Source organism: Vombatus ursinus, unplaced genomic scaffold, assembly GCF_900497805.2.
Source record: "Vombatus ursinus unplaced genomic scaffold, bare-nosed wombat genome assembly UNPS02005286.1, whole genome shotgun sequence".
NCBI classification, from domain to species: Eukaryota; Metazoa; Chordata; class Mammalia; order Diprotodontia; family Vombatidae; genus Vombatus; species Vombatus ursinus.
The window spans coordinates 8,608,527-8,633,509 of NW_020945064.1; the positions used below are offsets into that span (position 1 = coordinate 8,608,527).

The 24,983-nt window shown below is 46.9% G+C and overlaps 1 protein-coding gene across 1 annotated transcript in view; it reads left to right on the plus strand.

Moving 5' to 3' along the window:
* SLC7A5 (solute carrier family 7 member 5) overlaps positions 1 to 24,983 on the plus strand; it is a 53,048-nt gene that overhangs the window by 13,552 nt on the left and 14,513 nt on the right. The window contains exon 2 of the mRNA XM_027847722.1: positions 9,338 to 9,463. Coding sequence (XP_027703523.1) covers positions 9,338 to 9,463 — 126 coding nt within the window. The remainder of the gene's footprint in view (positions 1 to 9,337; positions 9,464 to 24,983) is intronic.

Here is a 24,983-nt window from a genome sequence, read left to right on the forward strand (position 1 = left end):
TGTGTGTGTGTGTGTGTGTGTGTGTGTGTGTGTGTGTGTGTGTGTGTTGGGGCGGTGTTGCTTTCTCCCAGGGCTGATAGAGCCTGTATCTTTACATGGTTTGGGTTGACTTCTATTGTTCATTCTTCTTTCTCTTCTCCCACTTAAGAGGCCATTTGCAGGGGCCTGGGGATCAGCCCCTAATGTTGACATTGGACAAATCATTTCCTCTCCCTGGGCCTCAGTTACCTCATCTGTAAAATGAGGGATTTGGACCAGCGGGATTCTTTTTTACTTGTCAGCCTAAATACTCTGAATTGTTATGAAATAACTGATGTGCCAACCTATTCCTGTGAAGAGTTCATGGTTTCCTAAGCCTCTCTGGTAAAAGGGAAATGTGGGAGGTGCATTTTAGGTACCGCCTTTAGGCTTAACTGCTTGATAGATGTATGTTCTAATGCAGTTCAAAGTACTGTGGTTACAATAATAGAAGATTTTGAAATAGAACATGTTTCAACATCATTCCAGCCTTTGCCTCCCTTCTGGGTTCAAAGGAATATGAGTATTATTTAAGGTTTAAGGTTAAATAATGATGACCAGGAATTCACAAAGTACAGGATGTCCCATAAGTCTTAGGGCAGTTTCCAGCTCGTTAAGCTTACAGGGCCAGTGAGCCAGTCATGCAGAAGCTGCACTAAGACCTTTGGGATACACTAACTAAAATATCCGAGGGACAGACTCTGGCAATCCAACAAGAATTTACAAAGACCAGATGAAAACCAGGCCCTGCCCTCATAGAGTTTATATTCTACTGGGTGGAAACAACCTGGAGCCAGAGAGGTAAATGCAGGATAGTCTGTGAGAGGGAGGGTTGAGAACCAGGTGAATCAGAAAAGATGGGGCCCAGGAGTAAACCTCAAAAAGAGTTAAGTGAGTCCTAAGCTGAGCCAGGACGGACATTAGGGATCCCAAGAGGCAGAAGTGAGAAGGGGAACACCCGGGCTTGAGGGATGGCTTCTGCAAAGATGCCGAGGGAGGGTTTCAGGGAATAGCACAGGAGGCCAGGGTGGTAGGGTGGACACCATGGGAAAGGCTGCAGAGGCAGGCCAAAGCCAAACTGGGGAAGGCTTTCAGATGTCAAACTGAAGTCATTCGCTTTTCTTTTAGTTTACCAAAGACATACACAGTAAACCTCTCATCTTGTCCTTCAGCATCCTTGTGAAGTGGGTTGGGAGGAAATTAGCCCCACTTTACAGGTAAAGAAACTAGTCCTTACTCAAGGTCATGTCTGCAAGCCTAGGTCTCTGCTGAGGTCATCACCTGTTAGTGAAAAGAAGTGACTGAAACACTGAGAAGCCTTTCATTCTTCCTTAGGGAGCCTTTCCAGGAATTGGAGTGCCTTTTCTCTTTTGGGCTAAACTCACTCCTTTAAACTGCATTCTCAATTGCAGGCTGCTGCTTCTTGCTCAGGATCAGGAAGTCAGCTCACATGGAGGTGAATTGAAACAAGTGGAAAATAGGATTAAATCTCTGAATCATTTAGGAGCAGAAATTGTAGTGGTATGGTAGAAAGATTGCTAGAGAGATGGATTCAAATTCTGGCTCTTAATAACTGTGACCTAGAGCAATTCACCTGAGCCTCACTTTCCTCATCTGTAAAGTGGGGATAATAAAACCTCTCAGGGTTGGTGAGCATTTTACCTTATCTTGCTCAGCCTAGACCTTCTAAGACATTGCCATGCTTCCTCTCCAAGCACCCCAAGTGGGCTAGGCATTCACCTGGCACGGGGATGGAAACTGAAGGGAAGTGACTTGTCCCAGGTGTCACAGCTATGGAAATGGTAGGGAGTGAAGCAGACACAGAATCCCCTGGCTAGGCTCATCCCTCAGAATCATGGGTTTGCAGCCTGCCCCACCAAAAACCAAACTGGAAAAGACACAGTCTCCCAAGACAGAGAGCCTCTTGATGGCCGTTTGACCATGTCTCATCTCCTTATAGTCTCTGTACAGTTTGCTGTCCAATATTTTAAAAAATTAGAGTTCTGCGAATGGCAGGTCTGTATTTGACATACCTGAAAATAACCAGAGAGTCCCTGCTTGGGCCTTCATTTCTCCCTTCTTCACCAGCTTGCTTCAGCTTTGTAATGTGGTTTTTTTAAACTACATACACCTTTAATAATTCCCCATACCAGAGGAAGGAAAAAAGGGTTCACTGACTGAAATCTTACCATCCTTCAAAGAGTCTAGTGCTGGCCTTTTTCTTTGTCTCTTGTGCCCCCCCAGGAGCACTCTGGGGCCTCTGATGTGCTGGTGAACCATTTGATGGGATTCTTTTTTGCCTCTTGCTTTGGTGTGGTATGGAGCCTGGATCAGGCCAGTGAAACAACTCCCTTATTGTTCCCCAGATTGAATGCTGGCCACTGTGGGCAGGAGGCCTGGTCTCTAATTATCTCCACCTCTAAAATTGGGTGTGGTTCCCCCCCCCACACCCACACACATCATTTAAGGTGCTAAGGTTTCTGTTAGCAATAGAAGAGATGGTGAGCAGAAGAAGGGGTGAGGGAGGGGGTCCATTCATCCTTGAACTTAGGAAACCTTCACACACAACAGGGCAAGGATTCCAGGCTCAAAAGTGTTGGCCAGAGAGAGCATTGCAGTGGAATAGGAGGAAATCATACTGGTTTGGGTCTCACTTGACCAGATGTGGTGCCTAGGATGTTAATAATATGAGGGTCATAAGATTTAGAGCTAGGATACATCTTTTAAAAAATCATCTAGGGGGCAGCTAGGTGGCACAGTGGATAGAGCACTGACCCTGGAGTCAGGAGAACCTGGGTTTAACTCTGGTCTAAGACATATAACACTCACTAGCTGTGTGACTCTGGGCAAGTCACTTAACCCCAATTGCCTCACCCAAGGGAAAAAAAATATAAAAAATCGTCTAGGCCAACCTCTCCCTTTACAGATAAGGAAACTGAGGCCCACAGAGGGGAAGTGACTTCATCAGGGTCACACAGCTGTTTATTAGCAAAGCCAGGCCCCAGAGTTTGGATCTCATGCTCCCTGGTCATATAACAAAATTTGGGACATCCAGCATATGCGTTTTGGAATGTATCAAATTCCTCGGGACTGGGAGAGCCGACTTGGCAGCCAGTTGGGCAGCTGTAATTAAGAGCTTCGAAAGGGGCAGTTTGTAAAATCAGGCATTCGTTTGTATTATCTTGATTATCAGCCAAACCCTGCGGCCATTCCTGTTCATGGGAAAGGAAGTCAAATCCCACCGTGCTCTCTGCTCCGGAGTGATTGGCAGAGGGAGGCTGGTTTGGGCCGGGGCAAACCGGTCACAGGTGCCTGGCTCTCTTTGGCCCGTGTCGGGCTTGAGAAGCAAAGCCAGTGATTGAGTCTTCTCACTTAGTTTTTGTTATCTTCGCGAACTGTCCATTTATTTTGTAAAGGAAGGGGAGGGGACACAGAAGGCCCTTCCAACTTGATTCTCAGTGGGGCTTCTTATGTATTGAAGAATAGTTAGCACCCCCTTCCCTTTCCTCCCCTCCTGCCACATTCATTTATTCGCATTTGTGCTAGTGAAGACTGCTAAAAGCACACCAAGATGCCCACTAAGTGAGGAGGCAGTACCTAGAACCTGGTTAAGTGAGGTAATACAATAGAAGTGTCATTGGCATGATCTGACCAAGTGCTGTGACAGCATGGTGTCGTGTGACCTGGCTGAGACATTTTCGCCGCTCCAGTAATTGGGAAGTCCTTCCTTTGTGGAGAGTCTCTCCCTTCCTGAAATAGTAGCCTTGGGCAGGGCTGAGTCAGACAGTAGGCCAGCTGTGTTCTGTGCTGAGCATTCACGTGCCCCACAGTGCTCTGCTTTTTGGGGAGGTCGTCGATGGAATAGTGGAAAGCCCACTGGTGCCTGAGGAGAAGCACCACCTTTACTGACCTTTACTAATGACTTGGGCAAACCACTGAACTTCGGGGTCTTCGTCTGAACAGCACCCCTACCCAGGTATTGCTAGTCTCATACCTGATTGTCCCAGACTCATGGTAGATACAGGTTTCCCACTGATTTCGAGCCAGCCCTCATTGTGAGTTAGCATAAACTCATGTGGATATCAGGCTGGCCCTAGCTCTGCTTCCTGCTTTGTCCTAGCCATCTTTTCAGCTCATCTGCTTTAAAAATATGTGTACACCACTCCCCCCTCCCCGCCCCTTTCCATCCCTTGGTCCTCTCCGTGACTGCCCTCCCCGTCCCCCTGACTTTTCAGACTGAAACATCCCCCTCTCTGGACACTGCTCCCTTATGTGCTGTTTCCCCCCTTAGAATGTAAGCCCCTTGAGGGCAGAGGCTGTCCAGATTTTCATTTTATGTAGAGTTTGGTGCATAGGGAGTACTTTACTAGTTTTTATAATTTATTCATTCATTCCAACAAGACAGCATTGCATTAGCTGGAAAATAAACATGAGCATAGAAAAGTGAGAAGCACTTTTTACCAGGGATCCCGAGTGAAATATAAACACATTCATGTAGTGAAAAGGAAACGGTTCCGTCTGAGAGGTTAGGATGCCATGGGGCAGGGACCAAGGAAGCCCCAGGACCAGTGCCTCAGATGTTTCTGGAGGCTCAGAAGAGCATGAGGTTTTTGACAATTGGTGTTTTGGGCAATCTGGCACAGAGACGTTCTTAATTCTGTTGTACTTTTCCATCCAATGAAACTACAGAAGCTGCCTAGGGGAGTCAAAGATTTGGGACTGTTTGGAGAGAAGTATCCTCCATAGACTTATCATTGGATTGGTGATGGGGAGGTAAGGACGCAGCAGACATCTGAGTAGGGGCAACGCGTGGGGTTCCCCCTCCCAGGGTTCCAGGCCACCGTGATTGCCAGTTACCTTGAGGGCAGGGGCTGTTCTTCCTTGAATGGCAGAGCAAGGGGTCACCTGTTTGTTGTTGTTGTTGTTTGTTTCTCTATGAGGAGGAGGTTGAATGTCCATCCCAACAGGGGCCTTTCCAGGATGACTCCTAGAAATTAGGTAGACAGCTCCTTGTTATGCTGTCTGATTGTTTGCTTTAAGGATGATTGGGCTCAGCTCCTGCCAGGGCTTGATAGTTTTTTGCTTCTGACTTAAGTGATGAGGCAGTCCTTGACAGATAAAACTGAGGCACTTTCTATCTATTTTCATGAAACAGGATGTGGATAAGGAGTTTTTTATTTAAAAAAAAAAGTTCTGAAATTGCATAGGTGGGGAGTAGAGAGGCAGCACGGTCCAAATTTGTTCATTTATCTCCATATAACCTTGGGGGAGTTGGCTATCTGTCCACGATGACTCAGGTTTTATCTCATGCTCCAGCTGTCAGAATTTGTAGCCACATTTTATCTAGAAGTATGGGCTTGGGGTCAGTCTTTAGAGGGCAGCCCCCACTGAATCTGTTGTGCTGTTCCACTGAATTCTGGGACTTGTAGTTTCCAGGGGTCCAGACATACTATAGAGGCAGTATGAATGAATGATGCAATATTCCCACTCTCTTGCCCTGTGAATCACTGAGTGCATTTCCTGAGTAGAATACTTAGGGAAATTTGAGACAGTCTCTAGGGGAGTCCACCCCAACACACACCCTCACTCAGTCTGGAAAAAGAGTCTCACTTTCTTTTCTCAGAATCTTCATGTCTAGAAATGTTACTGAAATTGTCCTCATCCCCCTTACTGGTGAGAAGAAATGACACTAGTGTGGTGATCTAACTCCACACTCGGGCAGAAGAAAAACACAGCAAAGCATTTTTTTTTTTTTAAAGAAGCATCAAAGAGTCTTTTGAGGTAGAAGCCTAAGGGAGATTTCTTTCCCTTCCAGCCTTTCTCCTTCCCTCTCACTTCTCTTCTCTGTTGCTGGTTAATAGCATAGCTGAGCAGAACTCGGCCAGAGCTTGTCACTCCACCCAAATGTGAAAGCTCCATTTCCTCGAAGGTATGGAGAGCTTGACCCCGGTATTTTGTTACATCCTGACAGACGCTGTGACTGAATGAGCAGAGGGAGCCCAGGAATGTGTGAGGAGAGATGGGAACCACCCTGAGGGGGCCGCCCGGACAGGAGACCTGGGCTTCCTTCTGGGACAGAGGAGATGGATCTCTTTTACACTTTTGAACAATTTAAGTAGTTTGTTTTTTTTTCCTTCTCCTCTTCTTAGCACCACTTGTGGGAGGTGGCTAAGAGCCCTCGTGCTCTGCAGATCAGGTTCCGACCTACAAGTGTGGGCTGTACTTGACGAGGGACAGATCCATAGGAATGTCGTACTGCACTCTATACTGTTTGTATAGTCGGAAGGCTTTTTACTTTGAAGGGAGGTTCGTGTGGCGTGGTGGAAAGAGTATTGGATTTGGAAGGAGAAAACCTAGGTTTGGGTCCTGACTTCTCAAAAGAGCATTTGGAGGAAAAGGAGTCTCTTGTATTAGGGAAATTGTCTAACAAAGACTCCAATACTTAGTACCTGTGTGACCTTAAGCTACTTTAACAAGCGCTTATTTCAAAATAACCATGAACTGTGTTCACTCTTTACGTGACGTGACACTTCTATGTACGGTGAGATACAGAAAAGGAACCAAAATAATCTTTGACCACAGCAGGCTGCATTCTAATTGGGATCCGTAGAGACTTTTAGAAGGGATAGAGCACTGATTTCTGGGCACAGAGGGGAGTGGGATGGTGTGGAGCCGTCGCAGGATTGGAGTTACCTGAGCTGAGGCCCAGACAACAGAATTTTTGAGGCAGAGAGGAAGAATGTGTTTTAGGCATGTGGGGAGGCGTAAGGGGGGCAGTAGGGGGCTCTCTGCAGACTCCTGGAGGCAGAAGATGGAATGTTTAGTTCTTCCAACAGCTAAGAACCCCATTTGGCTGGAATGTAGAGTGGGTGAAGGAGAGTGATGTGAAATAAAGCTGGAAACATAGGTTGGCACTGGCACAGGAGTTTGGATTTTATCCTAGAGGCAATAGGGAAACCATTGAAGGCTTTGAAACAGGGAAATATGGTCAGACCTGTCTGTGCCTTGGGAAGCTTAGATTTGTAGCTGGGTAGGGTTAGAGTAGAGAGGGTACAGACTGGAAACAGGAAGACTATGGGCAAGGTGATGAGAGTCTGAAGTGGTGTGATGGCCTTGACAGCTAGGTGGTACAGTGGATAGAGTGCTGGGCCTGGAGTCAGGAAGACTCATATTTCTGAATTAAAATTTGGTCTCAGACACTTGCTAGCTGTGTGACCCTGGGTAAGTCACTTAACCCTGTTTGCCTCAGTTTCCTCATATGTAAAATGAGCCGGAGAAGGACATGGAAGACTGCTCCAGTGTCATTCTGGTACACCTCTGGTTAGTGACTGGTGACCCAGCAGTGGAGACTTTATACAGATAGAACCAAGAGAACAGTGCCACGGACTTGGAGAGTATGTCTTAGGAGAGAAGAAAGCTGTCATCAGCGGAAGATGCAGGGAGGCCAGTGAGGACAAAGAATGGGAAAATGGTATCGTTTGGAAGCTATACAAATCAGCAAGTTGGGAGAAGAGAGTTTTGAGTAGAATGATGTGCTTGGAAGCCTGAGTTTACCTTTAAGTAAAAAAGCATAGCTAGTAAGAGGGGGGAGACATCACATGATGACTTGAGGGGAAGTCAATTTAAAAATAATTTTAAAAATTGTTTTCTTTGTGCCACCTAAATTTCTATCTTTGTCCCTCTTTCCCACCCCCTATGAGAGCCATTCCAAAGAATATATTTTTAAAAAAACAAAAGAAAAAGGAATAAAAAAAGCTTTTTTTTGCCTGCTGTATCATATTCATAGATTTATATTAAGTTTACAATCTACTAAAATCCCCAGATCTTTCTCAAACTTTCTGCTCATGCCTCTCTTATCTTGAATTTTTTGAACACAAGTGTTGAGAATTTTTTACATTTATTCATAGTGAATTTCATACTAAATTTGGCTTTTTCTTATAATGGGGCAAAGTCTTTTTGAAGTAAGGCTCTGTTGTTTAAAATCATAACATTCTGTCTCTCTCTCTCTCCCTCTCCCTCCCTCCCCCTTCTCTCCTCTCTCTCTTTCTCTCTCTTCCCTCTGTCTCCCTCTCTCTCTCCTCTTTCTTCTCTCCCTCCCTCCCTATCTCCCTCCCTCCCTCTCTCCCCCCTTCTCTCTCCCCCCTCTCCCTCCTCTCTCTCCCCCCTTCTCTCTCCCCACTTCTCTCTCTCCCCCTCCTCTCTCTCTCCCTCTCTCTCCTTTCTCTCTCTCTTCTTTCTCCTCTCTCTTCTCTCTACTTCTCTCTCTCTCTCTTTCTCTCCTTCTCTCCCCCTGCCCTCCAGCTTCAGATTTGATAAGCATTTGCTATATGCAAGTATGCATCTGAATAACCACCACAACAGGGAGAGTGAGGTTAGCCCACCATGACAGTCTCTTGGTGTAGCCATGTGGTTCTTTGTAATCATGCCATCCTTCACTAGATGTTGGCTAACTCTTTTTTTTAATAGTTCTAGAATTTGGCTGGACAGTGAAGCCAAGTTCACTGACCAGTGGAGTTGGCAGATGCCTATCTCTTCCCTTTTTTAACATTTGGGATGTCTCCCCTTTCCCAATCCTGTAGGGCCTGTCCCACTCTCTCTGATCTTCCTGAGGTCACTGACAGTGCCTTAGCAATCCCATCTGGATGGTTCTTTCAGTACCTTTAGGGTTCATCAGGCTCCGGACAGCATGCTGTGTTCTCTTACTATCTCCCTATTTATCTTGGATTTCAACTCCCAAGTAACCGTCTGGGTTGTGACTTTTTCTGTCCAAAGATGATTCATCTTTGAGGTTGTGCAGCTTGGCCTTCTCTATGGTCATTATCATGAGCCCACCCATGCCAGGCAGCTGTGCTTACTGTGGTCTTCCCCTTTTTTCCCTCCAGCCCCAGTGTATATGCCGAGCTTCATTTACTTAGCCCTCTGCTCTTGGTTCCTACTAGACTTGGCCCCACTTTGGGCCTGTGCTAGCAGTGCTCTGAGCAGAGACGCAGGCCTGGGCAGGAGGGCCTGGCTCCTGGCTTGGAGCGGGCAGTCAGCAGTGGCTCCAGGAAAAGTTGGGAGGGCCTTATGAGGCTGTTGGCTGCAGGGATGGAGACAGGGAGTGAGGCAAGAATAAAACCCAGCGTCTGTGGAGGGGTCACGAGGCCAGGATTATGGACACCGCTGCTTTGAGGTGTTCTGTGCCCAGTGGCCACTGAATGCCGGCACCACAGTTGGGGGGGCGGGCTGGTTTTTACTGTGTGTTTTCTTTACACCAGAGACTTTGTTATTGCTGCGATGGAAACTAATCTTTTTTTGTTTCTATCCTCCCCCTCCCCAGTGTTACTCACAGCGGTGAATTGTTACAGCGTGAAGGCTGCCACTCGGGTCCAGGATGCGTTTGCTGCAGCAAAACTGTTGGCTTTGGCCTTGATCATTCTCCTTGGCTTCATTCAAATTGGAAAGGGTAAGTATAGCCTTGCTTTTATTTATTGATCTTTTCTTTTTCTTACATCTCCACAGTATCATATGTACCCCTCTCCCCTTGGCCCCTCCATGACAGCTGTCCCATAGGACAGAGCCCCTCTTTAAAAAATGAAGACTCCTTTTCATGAGTAGATATCTACAATGTTGCCCTTCCTTTGGAAGCAGTAAAGCATAGATGAGGGCATGAATGTGGTCAGAATTCAAATTCAAACAAATATTTTTAAAACTGACTATAAAGCCATGTCCTGAGTTTTATTTTGGTGGGGTGGTGGTGAAGATGACATGGTTTGCGCTCTAGAGGAGCTGACTCCTAGTGAGGAGTACAGCATGTACACAGAGAAGTCTGATAAAAGTTGATGGTGGTGGTGACAGGCTTCCAGATGATGCTCTAAGAAAACCCTTTCAGCTTCTTCCCAGGATCAGAAAAGGAGGATTTCTTGTTGGAGATGAGAACCCAGTGCACGAAAGGCAGTGATGTGAGATGAGGAAGGCTTGAAATGCCAGGCTGCCAAGGCACTTGGCATATGGCTATTTGTTGGTCAGTTGAAGGTAGACATTCCAGTCCTGCAGTCCCAACTGGACAGGCCAGGCACACGCACACTAGCAGCCCATGCTACGGGCCAAGAGTGTGTACGGGGGATGGTAACTCAGAAGAAAGCAAGATCACTGGGCTGGTCACAGGGCTTTATGGAGTAGTTGATCTTGCAGAACAAGTATGATTCAAATAGGGATTAAGGAGAAGGGAGGACATTGCGGCAAAGGACTTTGTGACCCAGTCCAAACCTTTCATTTTATAGATCACAGTGATAACAATAACTCTGCTTTAGTTTAGACTTTAAATTATTTATGATTTAAGGTTTATAAAGCACTTTTGTCCAAACATGGGCAGTGAGGTAGGTAGGGTAAGTATTTCCCCATAACATGGGAGCCTAAGAAAGGGACTATAGGGGCTGCTAGGTAGTGCTGTGGATAGAGCACCAATCCCAGAGTCAGGAGGACCTGAGTTCAAATTTGGCCTCAGACACTTACTAGCTGTGTGACCCTGGGCAAGTCACTTAACCCCAATTGCCTCCCCAAAAAGACAAAACAGAAAGGGACCATAGAGGCTATCTGAGTCCAACCTCTTCTTTTCCAGATGAGATTGAGAGAAGTGAATAGATTTGTGGGTGGTCACAGCTAGTGATAATGGCTATGGGTTTTTGTACTCCTGACTCTTATTTCTTGGTAAAAGAAGCTGGAAATGTCCAGGTGGTTGGGGCTGGTTATGGACTTTGAGGATTAAGTGCTATCAGGGAGCGGAGAGCCAATGATGGTCATCATCTGACGTGACTGTTGTCATAGATGGACAGAGCTCTGAGGCTGAGGATGGCTAACCCCAGGGTCATGCATCTAGTAAGTCTCTGAAATGAGATTCAGACTCATCTTCTCAACTCACTTGAAATGCACCATGCTTCCTGCCTTTGTTTAATGACATCTTTAGTAGATACCACCTGAATGCACTTCTGTACTTGAAGGAAAGTCCATTGGTCTAACCCAACTCTCTATACTTCTGGAAATGTTGGTCTGAAGAGTTCTGTGAAGAGTCAGTTTGCGTTGACTTGTTATCTGCTGTGATCCGATCAACACCAGGTGAAAACTTCGATGGAAAAGAATTTTATTCAATTCAAGTGCATATGTTTTTGTAGAGAAGACTGCCATGCTTCTCTCCTTTCCCATCTTAATTCTTGCCCGACCTTTTGGAAAAATTGCTGTTTCTGTAGAATTCCTCCTTCAAAGATTTCTGAAACACCTTCTGCCCCAGTTTTTGCAAGTTCTGCCCCTCTTTCTCCATTCTTTGCATTTTGTATACTCCCCATATTGCTTGTTGAACTCGCTCTCCCTTCACAAGCTGAATTCCTGTGTCAATCTAATTTGATCATTGTGATGATAACCAGCTAGAGAATCCAAAATCCACCCCAGGCAGAGTGAAATAAATATCTTTGTTGTATTTTGATCAGATGTGATTTGTTAACTACACCTTGCACATAGAAGAATTTGACCTACAGTGTTACCATCTCTGGGCCTGAACCTTCCTTTTCCACTTGGCCTCCTTCCTTTTAGTAAACTGAAAAGAGCCTTAAAACCCTTGCCTTCACCTTGGTTCTGGAGAGCTCATCTCTCTTCCCCTGTGCACAGGTCTGTGAATCCTAGGAGTCTTCAGTCCAGGCCGAGCCAGAGTTTTCCTGGGGGACGCTGATGTCAGTTCATCTTTCTTCCTTATGGCATCTTTAGCCAAGCATAATTTGAATGCTTCTCTGAATTGTCTCTTGGTGGCTGCATAGTGGGAGGCACAGCAGGCCCCCCAGTGTCCATATCTAAGGGGCCACAGATAGTGTGGAGCCATGGCCTAGGGACAGACACTCCTCTCTCTGATCAGGGTCCTCCCAGATGACAAATGGACTGGTTGTGCTGCCTGGCTTTGTTTGTGTTTTTTAGAACAAACTAACCTGTTTGTGAAATTCCGTGTTATGTACTTACAAAAAAAAGGACAGTTACTCCCTTTCTTACCCGAGAGGCCTTTTATTTCATCATTTTGTTTAATTCTTTTGCATGAAGAATAGACTAGTGTGCCTGGAACAGGGAATTCCGTTTGGGGAGATAGGAGGTTCTGGAGCACCTCAGTTGTTTGGCTGGGTTTTATTCCAAGGCACCATCTTCATGGAGATAGCAGAAGGACCTGTGACCTCAGCCAGGGCCTGGGAATCTTCCAGATCCAATTCCTCAGCTTCAAAATAAAGTGGCCCCTTCAAGTTTCTTCTCACTCAGTTCTGTGAAGGTGTGATTCATTATAATAGTAATACAACATCAGCCATTCTGACTTCCCTTCTAATGACTGAAGACTATCTTCAAGGGTTGTGGCACCCTTTTTACCCCCATTTGAAGCTAGTGGAGGATGACTGTCTATGGTTCATTTCTTTAACCTTTTCTGTGAACGTTCTATAGCCTCCTGCTCATAAACTGGAGGTCCTAGGTGATAGTTTCCCAGGGTTTACCCTTGAGTCTTTGCAGTAAAGAGTACTTCCATGGATGCTCTTCTTCTGCAGTCCAGTGGCAGTGTGCCAGCTGGGCCTTTTGCCAGCCTTTCTGCGATTGATATCTAGGACAGCTGATTTAGGGAACAAGAGATGACTGGAGGGAGGGCTTTTGTCTAGGAGCTCTTTTGCCTTGTAAGTATGTGGGTGAGAGTAGATGCTATGCGGAATTCTGTTCCCATGCAGGGGAGGCAGAATTTGGTTGGTTATAGTTTTTTGTGTATGTGTGTTGTTCAGTCCTGGTTTGATTTTAGAACAAAGGGGCCTATCACAGGAGGAGCAATCATGGCCCCTGGGCTCACTGAACCTGACCATTGGCTAATAACCATTGTTGTAGAAAAACACGTGCCAAGCTGAACATACTTCTCCAATAATTTGGCCGCCTTGAACTGCAGGGGAAGTGGAAGAGGGTGCTTGGTTCCCATGACATTTTGTTTCGTGGGTGAGTGAAGTTCAATAGCTTTTCTTGGTATTGGTCTTCTCATTTCTTGCTTCTGCCCTCTCTTTCTGGGTTAGTGCCCCCACCTCCCAAGTTTGTATTTACATGGACCATCAACAGAACTAAGAGATTTCCACTGGCTGCTTTGTTGCTTCTGGAAGATGGGAAGGCTACCTTTTCAAGCCTGTTCTCTTTGAGATCCATACACAGTAGAAATTTGTTATTAATGAACCAAATCCTCTGTTTTGTCCCCACGATTAGGGAGCTCAATGTCAGCTGTCTCCATCCTTGGGAATGAATTTCTAGACTCATACCCATGGCTCTGACCCCTAGAGATGTTTGGTGAGAATTGTGCAAATGTGAGTCTTCCATCACTGAGAGATGGAGCTGTGTTTCATTTCATCTCTGAGGTTTCTTCCAGCTTTAAACCAGTGATGCCATAGTCTTACATCTCAGTTTTGACATCTTTAGGAAAGCTTTGAAGTTTTCCAATTAAAGAAGGCCTTTATCTATGATATCTATCCCCAACTGATTATAAACAATTTTGGAGTGTTAGGGCAGGAAGGAGAATTTGGAGATGTGTCTAGTCCAGTCCTAAGTTCCAGAGAGTGGGAAATAAAGAGTTATGGTATCATAACTAAGTCTCACAAGATTCTGGGGTTTAGAATTGGAAGGTAGCTTCATTTCAGATGAGTAAACGCAGACCAGAGATGAAGTGACCTGACTACCATCATCCACCTCATCAGTATCAAGCAAAGAGGAACATTTCTTGACTTCACGTCGATACTATAGAGGCCTTCTTCCCTGACCTGTGGAGAAGCCAGATGGTTCTTCCCAAATATTTCTAGTGGAACAGAAATAACTTTAAGTGTAGCATGGTGAATTACAGGTGGCCCTAGGGCTAGAAACCAAGGCCTCTGTTCTTTCCAGCAGTAGCTTCTAGGCTAGGAAGGAGGCAGGCTTCAACCTCAAAGCAAAACTGCTGGTTGCCTTCACAAAGGATGGCAGCTTCTCAGAGCATTACTTGCCTTTGTATCATTTGGTCCAGTCAGCTTCTTCCAAGGCTCGAAGAGAGGGACTTGCCCATGTTCCCGTACAAACTCTGCCTCAGGAGCCCTGAAACCAAGGCCAGAGCTTTCTATGGAATTGGCTCTGCTCCTCTCCCATTGTCCACTCTTGACTGGCACCTGTTTGGTGACGGTGAGTTTTCCTGAGCAAAGCTCTTCTATTGAAGTCCCTATCCTGGAGGAGCTGGTAACATTGCGAGGGGAGGAAAGACTCAGTCCTATCACCAGTTAGAGAGCACAATGTGGTGAAGAGTCGCATTGAATAGAACCTAGTATCTGCGTCTCTAGTATAGCAGTGGGATATGGAGCCAGAGGAGTTAGGAGAATCCCAAAGCCGCATCGGTAGGGAGAAACTGAAAGGTTGGTGTCTGTTGGCCAGGAAAGCCTCTTTGGGTATAGGATCTGAGCCTTAAGAATGATTTCATTGTCAAAGAAAGTAGGCCATGCCAATTATTCCTGTGGCAGTGCTGCTGAAGGATTCTCTGCAGGGACTTAGGATGGAATGGGAAAAGCACATTGAACCCTCTACTGAATGGCAGTGTACCGAAGGACTTGTTTAAGTAAAGGCTTGGGGGTGGGGAAATAAGCATGTGACTGAATCTGACTTCCAGCCGCCAAACAAAGTTTGTCATCAAAGCTGCCTGGTCCTGGAATCCTCCCATGGAACTGCTCATGGTGTCTGACTGACCCTGGGAGCAGTGTGTGCCATCTTGCAGGTGTCTCAGAACAAAGTCAGACCAGGCCAGTGGCAGACTTGAGCCAGGAGCATTGCAGTTCAAGGCATCTGCTCACTCTGGGTTAATATAGCTATCGTACTTTAATAATACATACCATCTAATCCTTTTTGGCAGGGAAGGGACGGAGCTTTTTTTAAGGAGGGTCTGAAAACAAGCCTGGGCTGTATACTGTTCTTTCTTTCAAAGATTCGCTGGCAGAACAATTGTCTGGCAGCCTATACAGTGTATGTGGGACTGTTTCTTGCCCTTTTTTGAGAGAAGGCTGAATACTCTGGGAGAGTGAGAATGTGACCCCAAGCAGCAAGGTCACATGGCCTCTTGTTTCAGGCACACATGAAAAAGACCCACAGTGGGAAGACTTGTGATTGAGCTTTAGGGATGGGGGCTGGACACATTCTGACTGGTTCCTTTTTGATCTGCCGTATTTTGTGTTAGTACAGCATCTGGAATAATAACTTTTCAGAAAATCACATGCCTCACTTGTGTGGAGCCCCCAGATTAGATCAAAGAGATGGAAAGTTGGACTGTTGCCTCCCCCGTTTTCTGGCCCACTGGTGCCCTGTGGCTGTCAGATGCACTGAGAGAGAACGTCAGGAGCAAAGGAGTAGCGAGATGGCGGGCTCAGGGCTGCTGGGGGAGAGGCTGCCTGAATTAAAGCATTAAGTGAACAAGACTGTTCTAATTTCAGACTGATCCTGGAGAAGTCTTGGGTTTGTAATGAAGGTTAGAAAAAGCCACCGACAATTAGAGGGTGGAACAAGTGTAGCCATTGTGTGTTCCCCTTAGTCCTGTAGAGAGCAGGCAGAGAGAGAGCCCTCACGGCGTCGCACAGATTGCCTTTTGTCTTCTCAGCCCGATTTCTCCCGGCCATAGGCAGCTGTTCAAGAGTCATTCACTTCATGGACTTACAGCCTCCAGCTCCTCATCCATGAGGGTGCGGGACCCTCGATGAGCCATCCAAATGAGGAAATCCCATTTCTCTTGGGAAGCCGCAGCTATAGCAGGGTGAGGAAGTATGCCTCTCAGCTTCCTCATAGGTAAAAGGAAGGGGCTCCCTAGGTCTCCAGGGTCCCCATCAGAAGGAGCCTTTTGTATCAGTTTCATTCCTCCATTAGTTTTTTTTTTCACCCACCAACCCTGGTGAAGTGAAGAACCTTTAGAGTTTGGAGAATCATCCTGATGGAAACCACAGGGTTTAGGACTCAAATGGCTGTCCTAAGGGGAAGAAGAAGGGGAAACTTGACTGACTTTTTTGTTAGGGGTGTGCTGCATGGAGTGGGTGGGGGGGAGCATTTGCTTTTTTCTCAGCCTGTCAGATTTCATTGTTCAGAGACTCACCCTGAGAAAAGTGACTACAAATGTGGAAAACTGTGGTCCCTAAGTCATTGCTGAGAAATGCCCTAATGGGCCAAGAGGAAAACCCCAGGCCTGTAGGTAGCCAGCTGCCTTCTGGATTTGGCATTGGGCTACTTTGGGATAACCTCTGTTTAATCATTAGTGCCAATTACACATTCGGGAAAAGACCAAAACATGCATTATTGTCAGGTAGGTGTGAGCTGAGCAGCAAACAAATGCACGTCAAGAGTTTTTAATTAGTAAAGTAGGTAGAAAGAACTCTGGCTGCTTAGGAGAGGCAAATCTGGCTGCATACACCCCCCCCGCCTTTATCTTAATGTGTTTATTTTTAGTTAATCTTGCAGTAGGGAAACTGCCCAGCTTGCCTATTGCCACTTGTAAGCCAAGGTGCCACTGGCCTGGAGGGAGCTCACCACAGACTGCAAAGGCAGCCGTGGCCTAGGGGTGATCAGGCAGATGGCCTTAGTAGGGAGGGGTGTAAATTCAGGCCCTCTGGACCCCCCTCATTCTCCTTATTCCTAAAGACAGATATCCACTATTTCTGAATAAGATAGTGGACAAAATATTTCTAAATAAATAGTGGGCGCTCGGTATATGCTGCTACCTGGACTAGGTACCATGCAAAAGAAATTAAAGTCCTTAAGACAACTTCAATTTAATGAGAGAAACAGGATAAGTAGAAGAAAGAAAGGATAATAGAGCTTTTGGTCAGGCAGCTGGGTGGTACAGTGGGTAGAGCACCAGGCTTGGACTTCAGATTGACCTCGGGTATTTCCTAGCCACGTGACCCTGGGCAAGTCCCTTAACCTCTGTTTGCCTCAGTTTCCTCAACTGTTAAATGAGGATAATAACACCACCTACCTCCCAGGGTTGTTCTAAGGGTAAAATGAGATATTTGTAAAGCATTTTGCAAACCTTAAAGCTCTGTATAAATGCTGGTGGTTATTCTAAATTCCTCAAGGGTAGAGCCTATGTTAGGAGTCCTAAGAACTCTCATTCTAACATTAAAATTGGAAAGGACTTGAGAAATCTTTTTGCCCCTCCCTCTCATTTTGCAAAGAAGGAAACAGGCCGGGGGAAACTCCTGCCATGCCCCCCACACCTTGTCTCACTTGTCTGCTTGGGCAGACGCAGTATGTGTTGAGTCCTAAGAAACAAAAATGCTGAGGAACTGGGCCAGAGCCAGGGGAATCATGGCATTAGGAGGGGGAGCTGATCCTATAATTTAGCATTATGAAAATTTGTAGAGTTTTCTGTAAGGCATCATTGCAGAGGTAACTAGCTCTCTTGCTCAGCAGTGGCGGTCACCTTTCTCTCCAGCTCTTTACCCTCCCTGAGTTCTGCTCTTGCTGTACTGGCCTCTGGCTGTTTCCTATTGCCATGCCTTTATGCTAACTTAGAAGGCATCTCCTCCTCATCTCTGCCTTATAGGATCCCTGAACTTGATGGAAATCAAGCCCTTTCTTCTACATGAAGACCTCCTCCCTTAGCTGCTAGAGCCCTTCCTCCCAGAACTACCTTGTATGTGTCTGTATCACACACACACACACACACACACACACACACACTTACTGTATGTCCATTTTTTCTGTCTCATAGAATACAAACTTCACAAGGGCAGCAGCTGTTCATTTTTTGTGCTGTCTCCCAAACCTAACATTGCTCCTGGAGCATATAGTGGAGACTTAATAAGTGGTTGATTTAGAATTGCAATTCTAACTCCCTTTTTATAGATGCAAAAGCCCAGAGAAGCATCTCATTGCTGATTAGTGGCAGAGCCAGAAGGAGAAGCCAGCTCTCCAACTAGGCGTAGGCCGCTGGTTTCCACGTGGTATAATCAATAAGGAGTGATTGAGCTTAACTGTCATGACCCACACTCCTCCCAGCCTCTAACCAGACTTCAACAACGGGTGCTATTTGTTGGATGGTGCATGTGGCGGGGCCCTCAAGAGAATACCCAGACTGCAGAGCACCTTCATCTGGATTGTTCTTGTCCAGTTCTCTTATCAGACTGTCATGGGCCTTAGCTTCTCTGCTAACTTGCTTTTATCCAGACTTGCACAAATGTGGGGACAGTCATTCACTTTATAAAAAGGGTTCCTTATGTTTTAATCCCTTTAAATAGCAAACTTCCTTAGGATTTGGTGGGGACCAATTTCTAGCAAGCCAGCTACTGTTTGCTGAAGCCTCTGTAAGCTTCTTGGACAGGGCCTATGTCTTTGCCTCTGGTCCTGATCAAAGCGCCTCCCTTATTAGCATTTACTGGCACTTCAGTGTTTGTCAGATAACTACAGCAAAATCCCCCCTTTGCAGTCCAAGTGGGAGGCTTTGTTCTAGTTCTTGCTCCTGTGCCGGCCCCTTCTCCTCCCACCCAACCCCAGCGGTTAGGAAAGGGGGCCAGCAAGCCCCAGCCCCTGCTGGGTATCAGGCCTTGGGAGACTGGAGTTGCCAGGGGCGTAGGGGATAGGAGTCAGTTTTGTAGCACTTACAGCCAGCCAAACTCTGCCCATTATCAGCAGCAAGCACCCCAGACAGACATGTTCCGTCTGCTGTAGCCAAGAGAGCCAGAAAGGGCTGGGGAGGGAGAGGTAGGGGAGGACCCGAAGGAGTAGGGAGAGACAGGAAGCCGGGACGGACGGCCTCGGGAGGGATGGGGCTTTGGACCGAGTCATCAGTGAGACCCTCAAACAATAGAGTTCTTGGCAACATCTTGCCAATGGAAAAAAAAGAAAAAGGGAAAAACCCAAACCAAAGCCAAAGCATGTGGACAGGCTGTGCTAGTGGCGCTAAAAGGATAGGGAGGCTGGTGTCTGTCCCTACATGAACTCTGAGCATCAGCTGTCATCGGAGGATCTGAAAGCATGTTGTAGACGCTAGTTAGTTAATTAAAGAAAGCATCCTGACTCCTGGAGAAAAATTCAATCCCTATCATTAGGAAGTAAGACTTTCAAAAAGAGGAGGCCCTAACTCAGTTTCCTAAAATATTTATTAGTGTTTAATTGCCTGTCTAAAACTTGAAGCTCCTGAACCAAGGCTCGTTCAGTAACTCTCTCCCTCCCCTCTCTCTCCTTTCTCTCTCTCCCCTCTCTCTTTTCTCCTCACTGTCTCTCTGTCTCCCCCCTACATTAATGTAGAATATTGATGGGGGAGTGAGGAGGAGGGTATCCAAAGAATAATTGAAGAGGAAGGAGGGAAGCATTTTTGATACATTGGAGCAAGATATGGTTTATTGCCTGTTAAGATTGATACTGTTGAATAACGGTTATATCTTTAGGGCTGAAAGGAACTTCAGAGGTCATCTTCTCCAGCCCCCTCCCCCATTTTATAGGTGAGGAGATTGAGGCCCAGTGGCATATGGTAGTAGGCTGTGCTAACTGCCCTGCCCCCTTAGGAAGCCTCTCTTAAACTAGAGGTTCCAATTCATAATTATTCACCATTGCTTAAAGAGGACACCTAGAACCTGAAGAAGCTTTCCTGCCAGACCTTGGGCCTGGACCTTGAGGCCACATTGGAGGATGCCTTCATTTCTGAGCCTCTGGTTACAAGATGAAGGGCTGTGAGCTTTGTGCTAGTTTCTGCACATTCAGATTCAACGGTCTGCAAAGTGACCACTTTTCTCTGGCAGGGGCTGTGCTTGGACCAGAGTGAAGCCACTTCTCAGCTGTCTGCCTGCTTCTCTCTCATCTAACCAGTCTCAGCCATGCCCAGATCCAAGGCATCCTGGCTCTCTCCTGGGGGGCCCCTCATCACTCCCAGCCCCACTGGGGACATTGCCTCGTATGCCTTCCTTGCCCTTGACCAATGAAGACAAGGTGTCTGCCTCTAGGAGCTCACAGATGGGAAAAGGACTTTGTAGCAAGGCAGGGGCAGGGAAATACCCCACATGGAGGAATAGCCTTATTGGGATGATGGTGATGGGTCAAGGCTGCCAGCTGTTGCAGGAGCCACATGGGATGGGCACATGGGGAAGCCTGCAACCTTTTCTTGGGGGGTTCAAAGGGAAGGGAAGGAACACTCCTCGGGGGGCATCTGAGCCTCCTTTCCTCTCCTGATCGCACCCCAGCTCTGCCGATTGCCGTGTGACCTTGCCGCCTGTCGTGTCTGAGAAGCTCTGCGTCTCTGAGATAGATCACATGGGGGCTGGCGGCCAGACGCTAATTCGCCCAGCGGAGTCTGCTCTCCTCTTCTGCAAAGGAGGTCACTTGTCTCATCCGGTAGATGGACGATGGGAGACGTCTGTCTCCTCTTCACTGTCTTCCCTTACCCTTGGCCTGGATTTTAGGCTGTAGATCAAAAGACTTGAGACCAAATAACTTCTGAGCCTCTAAGAAAAACAAATAAAGTAGAGCAGTGGACAACACCCCGGGAACTTTGATAATCTGCCCTAAAGGTGCTCACTTCCCTTCCCACCCCTTTGGAGCCTACAGTATTTGTGTGCCCATTTACCTGTAGGAAATCCTGTGCTTATTTTGGATGCCTGCTTGGGCTTCATGTTAGGAGAGATGAAAATAGTTTATTGTAAATAAGTAATTCTGTAGTCCTTTCTTTTCTTTATTTTAAAACTGTCCCCATAATCCTGGAATTTCAGATTGGAAAGGACCTCTGTGGCCATCTAGTACAATCTGTGGCCGTAGACAGATCCACACTTCCAGCACAACCGGGGGGTCATCTGGTCCAGACTTTGTGGAGACCGCCAGTGAAGGGAGGAACCCACTACCCCAGGAGAGCTCTGATTAAGAAAAAAGATTATTCACATCTTTTGTTTTTGTATCATCTCTCTTTCCCAATACCTTCTCTCTCCTGCCCCTCCTAAAGCTCTATCCCTTATAAAAAAGAAAGAAAATGAGAGGAAGAAAAACCTGTACAGTAAAGTTCACCAACACCTGGGGAAAAGTCTGATGCCCAGAGCTCTTCACCTTTACAGAGGAGGGGGTGGGTGGGTGGGTGGGAGGTGCTTTTTAAGGATAAGTCAGATTGTTACAGACCATTTTTCCTTATTCCTGGTTCTCTGGAGCACAACCAGAATCAATGCCTCTTCCTCATTACTCTTAGGTCAGTACCTGAGTAACAGGAATCTGTGAAGAAACGTTGGTCCTCCTATGTGAGGAGACTGCTAGCTTAGACCAGAGGGCCTTTTGAGGCCCCTTCTAGACCTGAAACGATGATCCCTGCTGGATCCCTCAAGAACACAGCTAGCATGCCCCTAGGATTTTCAGTACCATAGGTCAAAGCTAGAAAGGATCCACTCGCTATAGAATCCCATCCCCAGAGGACCCAGAGAACTTGGCCTTGCCGGTGGTTATGAGGCTGGGGAGTGACTGCAGATCCAGTGCTTTTTCTGTCGCAGATGGTGAGGTGATGGTACCTTCCAATGTAGGAACACATAGTTCCAGTGAACAGGAAGCTGAACCCTGTTTTCACCTTTGGGTTCAGGCTGACCCCCTTGCTCACCCCTCAGTGGTGCCTGGAGGGCCAAGGCGCCAGCTGGCTCCCATGGCAGCCATGCCCTGATCCAGAGCAATCTGGGCAATGTGTTAAGCCTGCCTGGTCTGGAAGTAGTTAGGATGAATCGCAGAATCTTACAGACCCTCAGCACCCACAGGACCTTCGGTGTCACGTGGGGCAGGCGTTCATCTAAACATGTCTTGTACATTATTGTTGCGCCCACTCCTGCTCTCTTGGGGCACAAGAAAAGGCAGATCATCTGACTCAGAAACCTTGTCTGATGTTGAATGCACTGTTCATTCTGCTGTAGTTGTGCCCCCCTTCTTGACCCATCTCTCCTCTCTTCTCCACTATCTACCGAGAATAAGTCATTTGTCCACAGCTCCGCTGCACTGGAGGCGCAGGGGAAAATCCAGACTCTCAGCTGAGGGCTCTGTGCAGGTGGTGTGGCCAGCAGCACCCCTCTTCTCTCTAGTGTATTTTGTGTTGATTGAATAAAGGAAGAATACTTGTTGTTGAATTCCCTGACCGGTGAGTAGTTTGCTTTTGTTATAAGAAGGGAGGAGAGATAAATGTGTCCTTTTACTTGGGGAAGGGGGCAGCCTCATTCCTGAGGAACTGACCAGAGAAAGCCCCAAGCAGCAGACAAGTATGGGGCCCACCCCTAGTTGCTACACTAGGTCCATGGCGAAACCATGGAAGCTCAGTGTTGCAGTGGATCGAGTTCTGGGCCTGGAAACAGGAAGACCTGATACAAATTCAAATAGAGTCCCCAACACTTACTAGCTGCGTGACAGGCAAGTCACTTAACTTCCACTTGCCTCAGTTTCCTCATCTATAAAATGGGGATAATAATAGAACCAACCTCTGAGGGTTGATGTGGAGATGAAATGAGATGATATTTATAAAGCACTTTGCAAACATAGCTATGGTTGTTGTTGTTAACGGCCAGGAATTCAGGGACCTCAGGTCTAGCTTTGTTTCTGCAGCATCCTTTTGGATCTTCTCTCTGGCCCCCCTCCCCGAGGTACATGGCTCCATTGCAGCCGTGTCAGGTGCCCCTAGAAGACAGGGAGCAGCAGGAGGTCATCAGCCATCAGCTTTGAGCCAGTCAACGTGGCCTTCTGCTTCTAGGCCTCCAACTTCGGCAGTGTTGCTTCTTGTGGGCTCCCTTAACTGGCCGGAGGGTCCCCTGCCCACTTCCTCCACCTGCTGAGGCTCCAGCCCCAGAATGGCCACAGGTGGTCTCCTAATTAAAGCCTCCACTCCCCAGATCCTCTTGACTGTGCACAGCTGTTGTTTCCTGGCTGTGGACTGTGGGTCTTGAATCATGGCAGGAAGAGCGCACTGGGGGCCCTCATGGTTTGCTTTACAACAGGGAACAGCTTCAGTTACAGTCAGAGCCTGGGGTGCGTGCTGAAGGCCCCTGTGGTCAAAAGGCAAAGATGGTTTTTTTCCAGACCTGATCTTCACCTTCAATATGTTGGTCACTGTCCTTGGGGCTCCATCCATACGCAAGACTTGGTGGTGATTCTGTGTGTAATAGCCAAGCATGTCTTGACCCTGACTTGTTAGGGAATGGCTGAATGAATGTCAGTGTGATGGTCTGGGGCGGGGCATAAGAAATAACATGAGAATCGGCATAGGAGAATGCCCAAAGGGGCAAATGTGCAACCCACAGAACTGCCACGTGCTATTCCCGCTGGATTACAGTGGGAAATGTTGAACAAAGCAAATAAAATATAATAAAACACAGCTAAGGTTACATTTTAAAACTAAGTCACCATGTAGCCCACAAGGATCCTCATGTACCAAATCAGTGGCTTAGAGTCCGGGGGGGTCTGTGTCCCCCCTACCATGTATTGGTTGTGGGACACTGGGCAAATCCCTCAACCTCTCAGTGTCCCAGCCACTGGCTCTGTGGGACTGTGAGCATGGGCTTGTCTGCAGGTCCCTGCACCAGGGAAGCACCGTGGGGATCCCATCCCAAGAAGTGACAAAGCTCTTTTATTAGAACGAATGGAGTGAGTCTAGAGAAGAAAGCACTTGGACTTCACAGCTAAATTTATGATTTTTGTTGACATCTTTTTATCTCCAAACATTCCTCTCACTTCTGCAGAGAGCCGTCAAACTGGAAACAAAGGACAGGAAAATGCGGGGGAAGTTCAGCAAAGCCAACCAGCACTAATGTGTATGTGCAGGGTTCCCCCCAACAAACCCCCATCTCAGCAAAAAGGAGGGGGCACGTTTTATTAGGTCTCTTCTTGAGAGTCTAGCTTGATTTAGCTTGTAATTACATGGCATTCAGCCTCTTGTGTGCTTATGTGCTTTCCATTTGCATTGTTGTCATTGTGTGTTTTGTTTTCCTGGTTCTTGATACTTCATTTTGCATCAGTTCACTCAAGTCTTCCCCTGACTCTCTATTCTTCACATTTTATTAGCTCTTATGGTTCAGTTGTGTATTTTAAGACAAGTATGTTTTAAAGCAACATTGAAATAAATAAAATCCCAGATCTGTAGATGTACAGCTGTAATCTACCTTGGAGGCCCACCCAGCCATTGCATTTTGTAGGTGAGAAGACCAAGGCCCAGGGTCAAACAGATGTCAGGGGTGGGATTTGAACCTAAGTTCTCTGAACCTGTCTGCTCTGTCCTGTGTCCTGTGTGCCGATGGTGAGTCCTGTGGTTTGAAGTCCTCCTCTGCCTTTTCATAAGGTGGAAGTGATCCTGAGGGTCCTCAAAGGCTTGTGGGAATTAAAGCTAACAGGGACCTGAGAGGTCTAGTCCACATCTCCCATTTTATAGTTGAGGAAACTGAGGCTCAGAGAGGGAAGGGACAGCATGGATTCCATGCTGTCTTACCACATTCCCTCTTGAAGGTTATGCTAATAAAACCAGACTGGAAGGATGGGCTGCAAGATGGTCAGTCAACGTTTAGGGCCACAGCAGCTCATAGAGACTGTCTGCCATAGAACCAGTGCCCTCTCTGTTTGTGGAGGGAACACCTAGAGGGTTAAAAGCACAGGCCTCGAAGTTGCTTACCCTAAAGCCATGTTCTCTCAGGACCCTTCCAGCTCTACCTTTCCGTGATTTCTCAGCGTGTGTGGTCACCAGCAGGCAGGAAGTAGCGTATGTCCTCTGAAGGGGATACCAGTTCAGTGGGTACTATTTGATAGCCCATGCTTAAATAGTATTTAGATAACACTTTTACGCTTTGCAGAGCTCTTTACAAATACTTTATCATTTTATCCTCATAGCCATCCTGGGATGTATGTGCTATTACTATATCCATTTTACTGATGAGAAAATTGAGGCAGACAGAGGTTGTGACTTGTCCAGGGGTCCCATGGCTAGAAAGCGTCTGAGGTTAGATTTGAACTCCGGT